Genomic DNA, 12,318 nt, shown 5'->3' on the forward strand with positions numbered 1-12,318 from the left:
TGACAAATTTGTTCTGGGGAAACAAATTCGAGGTAAGGACTGATCATAAGCAGCTTTGTGAAATTTATAAAAAGAAAGGGGTGGATGCGGCTAGCAGAATCAACAAATGGGTTGTGTCTCTACAAGATTATGATTTCGAGATAAAGTATATTCCAGGTGCACAAAATAAGGTAGGGGACACGCTATCAAGATTAGTGGTAATAGGTGAATTGGAAGGAGAGAGAGAAACAGATTGGGATGCTGAAATGGTATGTGAGGTGGAAGAGAATGGATTTGATGAAGGTGTTGTGACAAAGGAGAGATGGCAGAGGGAATGCGAGTCTGGTAACACGATAATGAAAGTGTTGTCTTTAATAAAGGAAGGTTGGAAAAACAGAAGTGAAGAGAGTAGTGAGACACAAAAATTCTGGCATGTGAGAGATGAGTTGTCTAGTAATGATGGATTTCTGTTCAGAGGTACAAAGTTGGTTCCCCCCGCCACATTGAGGCAGGAACTTATTTCTCTTGCTCACTCAGGTCATCAAGGAATGTCCAAAACCAAAGGAAGATTGCGTTTGACTTATTGGTGGCCAGGTATGGACTCCCAGGTAGAAAGGTCAATCAGAGATTGTATGCAATGCATTATGAGAGAGAAAACTGTGAAACCTAAGGTTCAGCTCATGGAAATAAGAGAACGCCCCACTCAGCCGTGGGAGGAGATTGCCTTGGACATCCTGGGACCTATCCGTGGAGAAGGTGGTGAAATGTATCTATTAGTTCTAGTTGATCTGTTCTCCAGGTGGCCGGAGATTAAATTTACTAGGAACATTGAGACAAAACAGGTAATTGGTTTTCTTAAGGAAGTGTTTGGGAGAGAAGGGCTACCTAAGAGCATTCTTACTGACAATGGAGTACAATTAGTATCGAGGGAGTTGGAGCAATATTTGGCAGACTGTGCTATAATACATAAGAAGTGTGCGCTATACCATCCCGAAACCAACGGCATGGTGTAACGATTTAATAGGGTGTTGAAGGAGACCATAGCTTTAGCTAAGGTTAGTGGACTAAACTGGAAGAAAGAAGTGATTAAGAGGGTTGAAGCTTACAGAGTCTCACCTCATGCCATTACTGGTAAAACACCTTTTGAATTACTCAGAGCCAGACACCCCAATACTTTGGTGTCACCTAAGTGGGTCAATGATATGGAAGCAAGAACTGGGGTGGTGGTGTTGGATGAGTCTTGGAGGTGAGATGAGGAGGAGAAAATAAAAGCTCGTAAGGAATATTTTGATCACAAGAAATCATCTCGTGCAACCAAAGATAAAGTTGGAGATTGGGTGTTGATTCGCAAGCTGGTGGGTAAAGGAAGAAATGTGGATAAAGTTAAACCTATAAGGGTTGTGAAGGTGTTCAACAATGCAGTAAGAACAGAGGATTTTAAGATGTGGAATTTAAATCGTGTGGTAGTACTAAAATGTAAAAATGTGTGGAATTAACTTGTAGATATATATATATATACTGTTGTTTTTTGTTTTTTTCCTCCCTTTCTTCCTTGAATTTATTTTCCTTTCCTTTCTCTCTTTTCTTGTTTTCTTGAGTTGTAAAGGGGGGAGGTGTGTGGTATGTCATAGCTTGTAGAATTTAGAATTGTGAGGCCTAAGAGAGGAATTCAGTGGAGATGGTCGGAGTGTGAGAAGCGTTGAGAAGCTGGCAGTTGACAGAGCTGGAAGGGGCCTCTGTAATAAATAAATAAACTTCGTGAACTTTATGCAGCTTTCCTTCATTTACGGACACAATTCTTCACACTGGCTTTATTTTTAGGAAACATACCGTTTTTCTTTCTCCATCTCATGAATCGTGTTTATTTTAACCAGCAAATATACATAGGAATGTAAATATAAATTATCCTCCATAAAAGAATAAGAAAAGCTACTATTACTAAAGCTTAGATTTAACAGTGTAAATGGATTGCAACCAATAGAGTTGACTGCGTATTAGAAGTACACACAAGCATATACCATGTTGCTTTACAAATTTGTGTCCATCCAAAGCAATAGGTGCATAAACATGGCACGTACGGCCAATTTGTGTCCATCCAAAGCAATAGGTGCATAAACATGGCACGTACGACCAGGTTTTACTTTAAACCATTCCTGTAAAATACATTATCTACACAGCGACTAAATTAGGAAGCCCATATAAAATGTAACTAAATGATGCAGGTTGAAGAGTGCAAGACTCGGATGGTTCGCTTCCGAGTAGGGCTTCTCTTGGTTCTTCAACAGGAAGACTGGGCTCTTCGTTCACTGAAAATAAAGGTTAAAAAATATTGATTAAAAAAATGCCTACGATGAAACATCAAACTTTTTCGGTACTTGAATGAATAATTATTATACAATTATCGCAACTGTATTTAAATTTAAATGACTACAGACTAAACCTTAACTTAAGAAATAAAATGTAAAGTGCTAAATAATACATTGGTTTTTTTTAAGCGATGCAATACGCAGTTTAATGAACGAGGTCCGGAGTATATTTCCATTTCAATTAAATGTTCTTTTGAGAGTGAATCAAAGCTGTAAATAAACAATGCTAAGACTACTTTATTGCACTCGTCTAATAAGAGCATGAAATGCAGAATATATTAATTGATACAACAGAATCGCATAACTGGATATTTGCAGAAAGATGGCTTAAAGCAAAGTCCCCAATTTCTCATCGATTTTATTAACAGCACATGGAATCTTAGTTTTGCACTTTTCCAGTGACATATATAATTACAGATGAGTAACAGTGAATTAAAGGGATTTCGTTTTTTTTTTTACCTCGGGGCTCTGAGTGACATCAAACAGACAATAAGAAGAAAACATTTAGGATCCGGGGCTCAAGGATTCAACACTGATCGCCATCCTTCTTGGGAACAAGTATCGTGAATAGCATCTCTTCCCAATTTCCTGCTTTAGCACTAACTACAGTGCTCCGCTGCAGAATGGACAGGTGATTCTTTGGCAGGGAAGAAAGTTGGGGAGGGAAGAGAGAAGGGAATTTGTAGCAAGGGTAGGGCATACCCCCATCCTACCTTCTGTAGGACCTCATGGTCTGAAGTGAAGGCTTTCCAAGTGCGTAGAAAGGAGGATATCTGGCACCCCACCAGCTGCTGGTGCTCTGGTAGGAGAAAACTAGAGCTGCTAAGCTGGTGGTGTTAGGAAGGAAGAAGAGGAGGAGGAGGAGACAACAGGGTGTTGGGATTCTGGCCCTTGCCTTTTACTCTGCCCCTATTTTGCCTGACAAGGGCATTCTGGGCATGCTGCTGCTTAGACTAAGCGGACTGCCACTTGGAAACCTAAAATCTCTGGAAAAGCCTCAAAAGTGGTGAAATTGCCTGTAATTCCTCAGATGCTGCTGTTGCTTTTGCAGGCCTGGAGACCTAGTCCTAGCCCTGCTGGCCATGGATCTTTCCAGGGCTGGGTCAGCTTTGTCCCCAAACAAATGGAAACCATGAAACAAAAGCAGGGTCAGATTTTTAAGGCAGGCAGTCGGGTTTTGGCCGATGGGCCATTGCCTAAAGGTGACCTATGGAACGGCTTTGTAGGGCCTCTATCAACCGGCCCATGGCATGCCCTTTCCCTCATTTCCTCCCCTACCAGGACATCCCCTTGAGGCTATGATGAGCATGGGAGGCATTGAGTCTGAGATTCAGCCTCACTGGGAGCCAGGTGCTGCTCTGGACCTTGGGCCAGTCTCACCTCTGCCCCCTGTGGGGCCAGCCCTGCCCAGAAGCAGTGTCTTCTACCCCCCGCTGGGCCATTACATTAAGGGCACTGTGGATGAGGTGGGTTGGAGTATGCAGGACCTCACGGGGATAGGGGAGTGGAGTTAAGGCCAGAGCTGCCGATTTTCTATCTTGGAACCATGTTCGATGAGTCCCGGCATCGGCTCCACATCCTGTGATTCTGGGCAAAACACTATAACCTTAAAATAAAAGATAATAATTAGATCTTGTGCAATGTAACTAATCAACTGCTCCCCGGTGCTCTTGGGCTGCATTCACGCCATATAAAACTACAAACAATATACTGCTAATTGACCATGTTTTAAGATTCTGTAAAGGCCATAGCAGGATAACTAAAGAGGGCTCTTTATATAAAACATTCATATTTCTTAATAACATGGATTTTATGCCTTTGTTTAGTTTAACTATTAGTCATAAGGAAATTTAGAGCACATTTTTAAGTGCTTCCCCTTTATGTCTACTGTTTAAAGTACACAGCTTTGGGTGCTTTTGTTTTTTTCTCCAACCATGTCGCCAGGTGACAACCTTAGACTCCTCAGTAGTTGTGGCTCTTCACCTGCTTTTTATCACACTTTCACTCTGCCAAAATACAGTGCTTTTAGTTTATGCCAAGGCTACTTGTTCTATAAGCTTTAAAATGCTTATTTAAAAAAAATATTTCTCTAAAAATGAGTCCTATGACACTAAGCAAATACTGTTTCATGAAACGGCGCAATCCAAGAATGTGGGCCATTTTCTTTGGCATTGCCTGGGGCCTAATTATGATCCCAATCTGACTCTGAACTAAAGGTCCATAGGAGAGCCCTGTAAGCACGTAGAAAAGTCAGCCTTAGCCAAGGTTGGCAGCGGAAGGCCACAGCAGACCCCATTGCTCACTCCACCGAGTCAGCTGTATTGAGGCCAGACTTGATGATGGTCCTGGAGGCATCCTGCTGTCCTGAAGGACCTCTGAGAAGTGAGCTTTAAGGCTGTCCGTCCGGCACATGCAGGACAACCAGCAGGGCATGAGAGCATCTGGCTAAATGTCATTGACACATTTCACAGTCATGCAGCCAGCTGAAAAAAGTTCATGCCTCAAGCCTCCATGCTGTAGGATTCCCTGTCTGACATAGTGGATGGCATAGCTCTAGAGACTCACCCGAGGAGCAAGATGCCTATATCAACAAGCGCTCTGGAGTGCAAAAGATGGGGTGGTCCAGTGAGAAAGGCAATAGTACCTAGTAAGCAATCTGTTTATTGTTGGAGGTTGCCTTCTCCCATATGGACAGGACCAGATACATTAAGGCTTCATTAAATGGGAGTAGCAGTTGCGATAATGGAACAGGACCCTTACAAACATCAGTGATCAGTAGTTTCAACTGAGAACAGGGGCCATTCCAAAACCACTGTTGCCTTCTTCACCATGGAGTGGAGAGATGTGACTTCAGAAGGAGGAAGTACAGAAGGGAACTCTTTTTCTATTTTAGGGGAGGTATTAAGTACGCTGGCTGAAGTAAGGCCATTAAAAATCAGCTGCAGACACCAGAACCCTGGTTTTTCAGTCTGATCAATAAAGGTTTAGGGGGTCTAAATCAAATTTAAAAAAATCATGCATGGCTGGCCATAGGAAAGTGAAGTTTCCTTGTAATATCTCTCATTCTCCAGTAATCTCTGAGCCAGACTTCAGGATCTATGTACATCCATGGAGTCGGGGTGGCACCAATTGTGGTGTTAATAGCGGGGCAGCACTACATACCTCTGGACCCACATGAAGAGTGGGATCAGGCTGGTGCTGGAGACAGGGGGGAGCAGGCTGGTGCTGGAGGCAGGAGGGTTGATGCCTAAAGCCACAGAAAATGACAACAAATAATGAACATACAAATGCCATACAGCCACGGAACCCGAAGGTAGACTAAAGGGACAATTGTCCTTGGGAAAATTGAAAAAATTATATTAAGAAATGCTGCTGGGTCTGACCATGAGGCTAGGAAGTTGGGTTGGGAGAAGAAGGAATGGCCATTGGGGCTGTACTGGGTGGGCTTCTCAGCTGCAGGCTCTGAAAGCAGGACTGAGGTCAACTGCTTGGGGTGGGGGGTAAGGGAGAATTACTATAACCCAATCCGGTTCAGAGGACAAAGATGCTGTGGGAATCCGAGGGTGCTTGGTTGACTTACCTTTGGAAGACCCACTATGTGACCTTGAGTAGTCCACCTGTGTGCCATGTCCTCTAAAACACTGCTTGTAATATCTGTAAGTCACCCCTAAAGTAGGCCTTCAGCCCTAAGGCAGGGTGCATTATATTACAAGTGAGGGCATATTTGCATGAGCAAATATGCCCCTACTATGTTTTTGTCGATTCTTAGACATAGTAAGTGTAGAGAGAAGCCATTTGAAATATACTACGAGTTCCCCAACTACATAATGGGTTCTCTGAACCTAGGGATGTTTGGTATCAAACATCTCATAATATTAAAACCTCAATGATTCCAGTGATGGATTTATTAATACATGCACCCAGAGGCCACTTTAGAGGTGCACCCTGAAAAACCTACTAACTGCTGGTGAGCTCACTAACCGGTTCTGGGAAGCCTGCCACCAACAGACGAGAATCTGACCTTCCAGGGTCAGAAATTAAACCTTGACAAAACTGGGGTGTTTACCCCAGGCTGAAGTTGACACACTTTAGGAAATGTTGCCATCTCGCATGTGTTGGAATTTCGGGACTGTGGACAGGGTGATGTTCACTCCCCACAGGAAGTGGTCATCTAGGACAGTGGTTCCCAACCTTTTGACTTCTGTGGACCCCCACTTTATCATTAATGGAACTCAGGGACCCCCACTGAATCATCACTGGAATCCGGGGACCCCCACTGAGTCATTACTGGAGGCGTAAGACCTAATTTGTCAATATTTGTTAATATTTTTTAATTTTGTTAGCAGTCACGGATCCCCTGAGAAGGTTTCGCAGACCCCCGGGGTCCCCGGACCACAGGTTGGGAACCACTGATCTAGGAGATGTAGTGATCCCAAGACTAAGTAGCCCATTGTGTACCACACTTCACTCCCCTCAACACCCCCTAAATTGAGTATTTAGGGGACCCCCGTTACTAGATCCTCAGATCTTCACTGACAAAAGGAGAAATGGACGATGAGCCTCCAGAACCAGAGAACCGAGGAGGATGACTGACGTGGCGCCAACCCTGTTGGCCTGCCTGCTGCACCCTACCACTGAGGAGCAACTGACCTGTCCTGCCTCTGCAGCCCCTATGAAACTAGAAGAGCTGCCAGTGCTCCGCAATTCTCCAAGAACGCCTCTCGTGGAGTGGAGGAGTTGCTCCCCTGCATCCGCAGGCACCCAAGAAAGAACTGAGAGGACCGGGACTGCCAAAAAACAGACACCGGATATCACCACTGCACCTGAGAAGCCTAGCCCATGTTGAAGTGGGTCAATGGTGTCAGCATGGTCCCCAGGTGCTCCAGAAGAGAAACCTACCCTGTGCTTGCCCAATGTGGACTTCACAAGAGCATTTGTGGACTGTTTCTGCGAACCCCCCTGCAACCGTGAGGAGGAAAAACCCGATGCCCTAGGACACCTCTGCGCATGTCTGCCCCGGACCCAGAAGAGGAGAACCAAGGGTGTCCCACATCTTCCCACCTCGTGAGACCGGAGCCCACTTATTGGCTGGGTCTGACTGCAGAGTGTTACTGCCGGCTGCCCTGCAATCTTGAGGAACTCCAGTGCTGGACCAGATACCAGAAGACACCCCTGCACCAACACCCTACAGCCTGAGGAGGCGTGGACTCATGGTGTCCTCAGGTGCTCAAGGGTCTCAAGAGTCGAGCCCCCTGTGGGTTCCCCTGGACTGTCCTTCCAGTCCATCCCTGCAGGGACTTTGCAACCAGATCAATCCCCATAGACTTGAATGGGACGCCAGATGCCATAACACACCTCTGCACCCAGACGCACCAAAGCTTCCCTCGGTGACCTGTTGGTGTGGACTTGGACCATGCCTCAAAAGGCCCTTAAGTCCAGGAGATTGGTTCAGTAAGTCATTGCACTCTACCTGGACTGCCGTCTTTGTTTTTCTCTTGCATTGCAGCTTCCTGAAAAATGCACTGTCTTACTTATGAAAATTCTAAAAATTCATAAACCAATAAGTATTCACCTGATTCCGATGATCTTGGCATCTAAATTTATATTAAAGCATGTCTTATTTTTATAAATTGGTGTCGGATTTCTTTATTGAGTGTGTGTCTGACTTACTGCATGAGTGTGTGTTTTACAGGCTTAGCATTACCCTCCGATATGCCTAATTGCTCGACCACACTACCCAAAAAGAGAACATTTGGGATATCATTTGTGTCTCTGTGAAACCTCTATTGATTGCTTGGACTCTTTGCCCAGTGCACCTCATTTGGGTCCACTATATAAAGAGCCAGCTTCCTACATATACACTAGGCTAAGTTTACAATTAAATGTGATAGAAGTTTAAATTACTCTATGTAGGGTTCCTTCAACAAAGCCCTCCTATGTATTGACACATATTCCTTTATTTTTACATAACTTCAGCGAGACAATTTTTTTTTTTTTACTCTCCAGCTCAATACAGAATTTATTTTTCCAAGGAAATTAAGTAGGGCTTTAGCAATAGTATAGAATATAGAAAGCACCATACTGCTAGAGCCTGCATGCCCTCATTGTATACTCCCTGCATGTTACAGCAATATTAAATAATTGTAGAGGATCAGCGATAGCTACTCCCTATTGCTCAGATGGGTGCAGATCAATGGGAAAAATTGTAATATTCAATATATTAAGCTTGATAAATTTGCAATTTTTAAGTGCCATTTCAAGATCAGTGTCATCTTGATATTTGTGACCAGTTGATAAGGCAAAGTGATGTCAAGGTCCATCTAAGGCTGCCACATGACAGCAAACACTGAAAGACAATCAACATTGTGTTCATGAAACGTATTATGATTGCGGACTCTATAGAGATTTTTTCAGTGACGAAGCAGGGTATAGTGCAGCACAATTCTTTTAAGTATGTATTGACTAAGGTTGGGACTTTTAGGGACATTTGGTTAGAGGAACCATGCCTTTTTAAGGAAAAAAGATTTGAAACTGGGTAGCACCGTTTTACAGAGCTTGCTGCAAACATTGTCCAGAATGTAGTGAGGTCAGCTACATGGGTGGTTGCTGGACATACAAACAAACATCTCCAAGAGCGAGCAGTGCTTGTGCACCATTAAAAGATTATTAAGATAAGGAGATGAAAAGCATCACATAAAAAGAGGCCACCTCCACTTATTGGAGATGGAGGTGTGCTTCAAAAGTAATTCACAAAGGAAGATTAGCAAACCAGAAAAGAGCAAAGGAGCCTCAAACAACAAGAAATATCTGTTTGAGTAAATATATTTAAAATGTTATGAGCAATAACCAGGTCCTTTGTGCATATTGTGTCTGGAGAATGCACAAAGTCAGAGTTATATTGTACAGATCAGCATCAACATACATTTTTTCATGGAAGTATCTAGTACAGCAGCTTTAACCCCAAGCGAATAGATAAAAGACTTTTGTCTCCGGGTCACAGACATGAATCTGGATGTTTCCAATACTCTATTGTATCTCTCCCACCTTTCACTGCTTGGGAGAGGATGTCTCAGGCCTCCTCCAGGACCTGTGGCAGCACTTGTGCAACCGTATTCACATAAGGTATGAGAATAATGGTCCAAAAGGCATGCAGTGTTCACCGACTGCAATGCTAGGCTGGTGGAAGTAAAGAACAAGTTACTTACCTTCGATAACTAATTATCTGGTAGACACTCTCTCTAGCTGCAGATTCCTTACCTTAGAATTCCCTGGTGTCAGCTTTGAATCCAGAATTTTTCTGCTAAGCAGTACCCTGCGCGCGCGCCGTTGGGTGGTGTCCTTCAGATGCACGTGCGTCGTCTGACTCCGTCTGGCATTTTCAGCGTCGTTGGAATCATCTGTGATGTCACGGTCTTCTATATAGGCAACACCCCGGCGCGCGTACGTCAGTTCTTTTCCACAACTTCCCACACCAGAAGCGCAGTCATGGAAGAACCAACCTTTAGCTCTTTTTTTTGGTCTTTTTTTCTGATTGTCTGAACAAAAAGTCATGCCCAGGAGAAAGGGTTAAAATCTGAATAACATATATCCGCTGAGCGGGGAGGCTTGGGTGGGTGTAAGGAATCTGCAGCTATATAGAGTCTCTACCAGATAATTTGTTGCTGAACTTAAGTAACTTGTTCATCTGATAGAGACTTCTAGCTGGCAGATTCCTTAACTTAGAATAGATACCCAAGCTATAACTCCTGGTGGTGGGTTGCAAAGATATACTTCACACAAGGAAATCCTGCAGGACCGAGAGAGCAAAATGCCCCTCTCTTCTAACCTGGCTATCCAGGCAGTAGTGTCTTGCAAACGTGTGCAAGGAAGCCCACGTTGCCACCTGGCAGATATCCAGCACCAGAACACCTCGAGCTAATGCCGTGGTAGCAGCTTTCCCTCTGGTAGAGTGAGCTCTCAAGCCCTCAGGAGGCTGCTTCTTAGCCAAAGCGTAGCAAATTGTAATACAGAGAACAACCCAGTGCGAAATGGTAAGTTTCTGGACTGCCCGTCCATTCTTTGCCCCAATGTACCCCACAAAGAGTTGGTCGTCCACCAGGAACTCTTTTGTGCGGTCAAGGTAGAACGATAACGCTCTTTTTGAGTCCAGCCGATGGAGACACTCCTCTTCTTTAGAGGGATGCAGTGGAGCAAAGAAGGTGGTCAGGGTGATATTTTGACCCAGATGGAAAGGGGTCACCACCTTGGGGAGGAAAGAGGCACGAGTTCTGAGGACTACATTATCAGGATATATCGTGAGACACAGCGGTTTCGATGATAAAGCCTGCATCTCACTCACTCTCCTGGCAGATGTGATCTCCACTAAGAAGGCTGTTTTGATAGTGAGCAGCAGGAGAGGACAGTTATGTAAAGGCTCAAAAGGAGCAAACATCAGAAAAGTGAGCACTAGATTAAGGTCCCACTGGGGCAAAACAAATTACATAGGTGGAAACATATGTACAAGTCCTTTTAAGAATCTCTGTACAATGAGAGACTTAAACAAAGACTGTTGATCAGGCAAACGAAGAAATTCTGATCAGGCAGAAAGATAGCCCTTAAGAGTCCCTAAGGAGGAAACCTGTTGGGCGCGTGACAGAATGAGCAGAAGGATATTAGAAAGAAGATCAATAGACCTCTCTGTACAATATGAAACAAAACGTTTCCAACGGCAGGCGTAAATCAACTTAGTAGAGGGATGCCTGGCTGCCAGAATGATATCACAGACCTCGGGAGCGAGATCATAAACCATCAACTGTTGCCGCTCAATCTCCAAGCATGAAGCCACAGAGTTGACAGGTTCGGGTGGAGAACCTTCCCCTGCTCCTGCGACAGAAGATCCTCCCGAAGAGGCAACCTGTTTGGAGGACTAATGCTTATTTTGAGAAGCTCTGGATACCAAACTCTTCATGACCAATCTGGAGCCACTAGGATTACTTGGGCCCAGTCGTTCCTTATTTTCTTGAGAACTCTGGGCAGAAGGGCTATGGGCGGAAAGGCGTACAAGAGGCCTGAACTCCACTCACGATGAAAAGCGCTGCCTAGCGATAGCCACCTTGGAAACTCCAAAGCGCAATACTGCTGACATTGTGCATTCTCTTCGGAGGTGAACAGATCCAACCAAGGCTCTCCCCACTGCTGAAAGAGTCCTTGCGCCACCTCTGAATGGAGACACCATTCGTGATCTGCTAAGCATCGTCAGCTGAGTTTGTCCGCCCTGGCATTCAGAGAACCTGCCAGGTGTTAAACCACCAGGGTTATACCCTGATGTTCCAGCCATGTCCAGAGATGTATACCCTCTTGACAAAGAGTCCACGACCCCACACCGTCCTGCTTGTTGCAGTACCACATCGCCGTAGTGTTGTCCGTGAACACCTGCACTACCTTCCCTTTCACAACAGGAAGAAATGCCTTCAATGGATCGTCCGAAGGTCCAACAAGTTGATATGGAGCCCGGATTCCGCCGGAGACCCTTGATCTCCACCTCTCCCAGATTGCCGCCACATCCCAGAAGTGACGCATCGGTCAATACTGTGAGATCTGGTTGGGGAAGGAAGAGGAGTCTGCCTTTGACCCAATCGCAGTTCACTAACCACCAATGAACATCCTTTGCAGTTCCCTCCAAGATCTCAACGTCTGTAAGATTTCCCTGATGCTGTGCCCATTGGAACTTCAGGTCCCACTGCAGATCCCTCATATGCCATCTGGCATGCTTGACCAATAGGATGCAGGAAGCCATGAGTCCCAACAGCCTCAGAGTCTTTCTCACCGAAATCCAGGATAGAGGCCGAAAAATCGGTATCATAACCTGAATATCCTGGACTCGCTGCTCGGGAGGATAGGCCCGATACTGCATTGTGTTCAGAACAGCTCCAATGAAAGAGAGCTTCTGAGAGGGAGTCAGGTGTGACTTTGGCACGTTTATGGTGAACCCCAG

General features: G+C 44.8%; 1 protein-coding gene across 2 annotated transcripts in view; it reads right to left on the bottom strand.

The window, feature by feature from the left end:
* Positions 1 to 1,705: 1,705 nt before the first annotated feature.
* CFAP46 (cilia and flagella associated protein 46) overlaps positions 1,706 to 12,318 on the bottom strand; it is a 1,580,346-nt gene continuing 1,569,733 nt past the window's right edge. For both annotated transcript variants that reach the window (XM_069239769.1, XM_069239768.1), the window contains exon 62: positions 1,706 to 2,285. In XM_069239769.1, coding sequence (XP_069095870.1) covers positions 2,149 to 2,285 — 137 coding nt within the window. In that variant the 3' untranslated portion in view covers positions 1,706 to 2,148. The remainder of the gene's footprint in view (positions 2,286 to 12,318) is intronic.

The sequence above is a fragment of the Pleurodeles waltl genome, chromosome 6 (genome assembly GCF_031143425.1).
Source record: "Pleurodeles waltl isolate 20211129_DDA chromosome 6, aPleWal1.hap1.20221129, whole genome shotgun sequence".
NCBI classification, from domain to species: Eukaryota; Metazoa; Chordata; class Amphibia; order Caudata; family Salamandridae; genus Pleurodeles; species Pleurodeles waltl.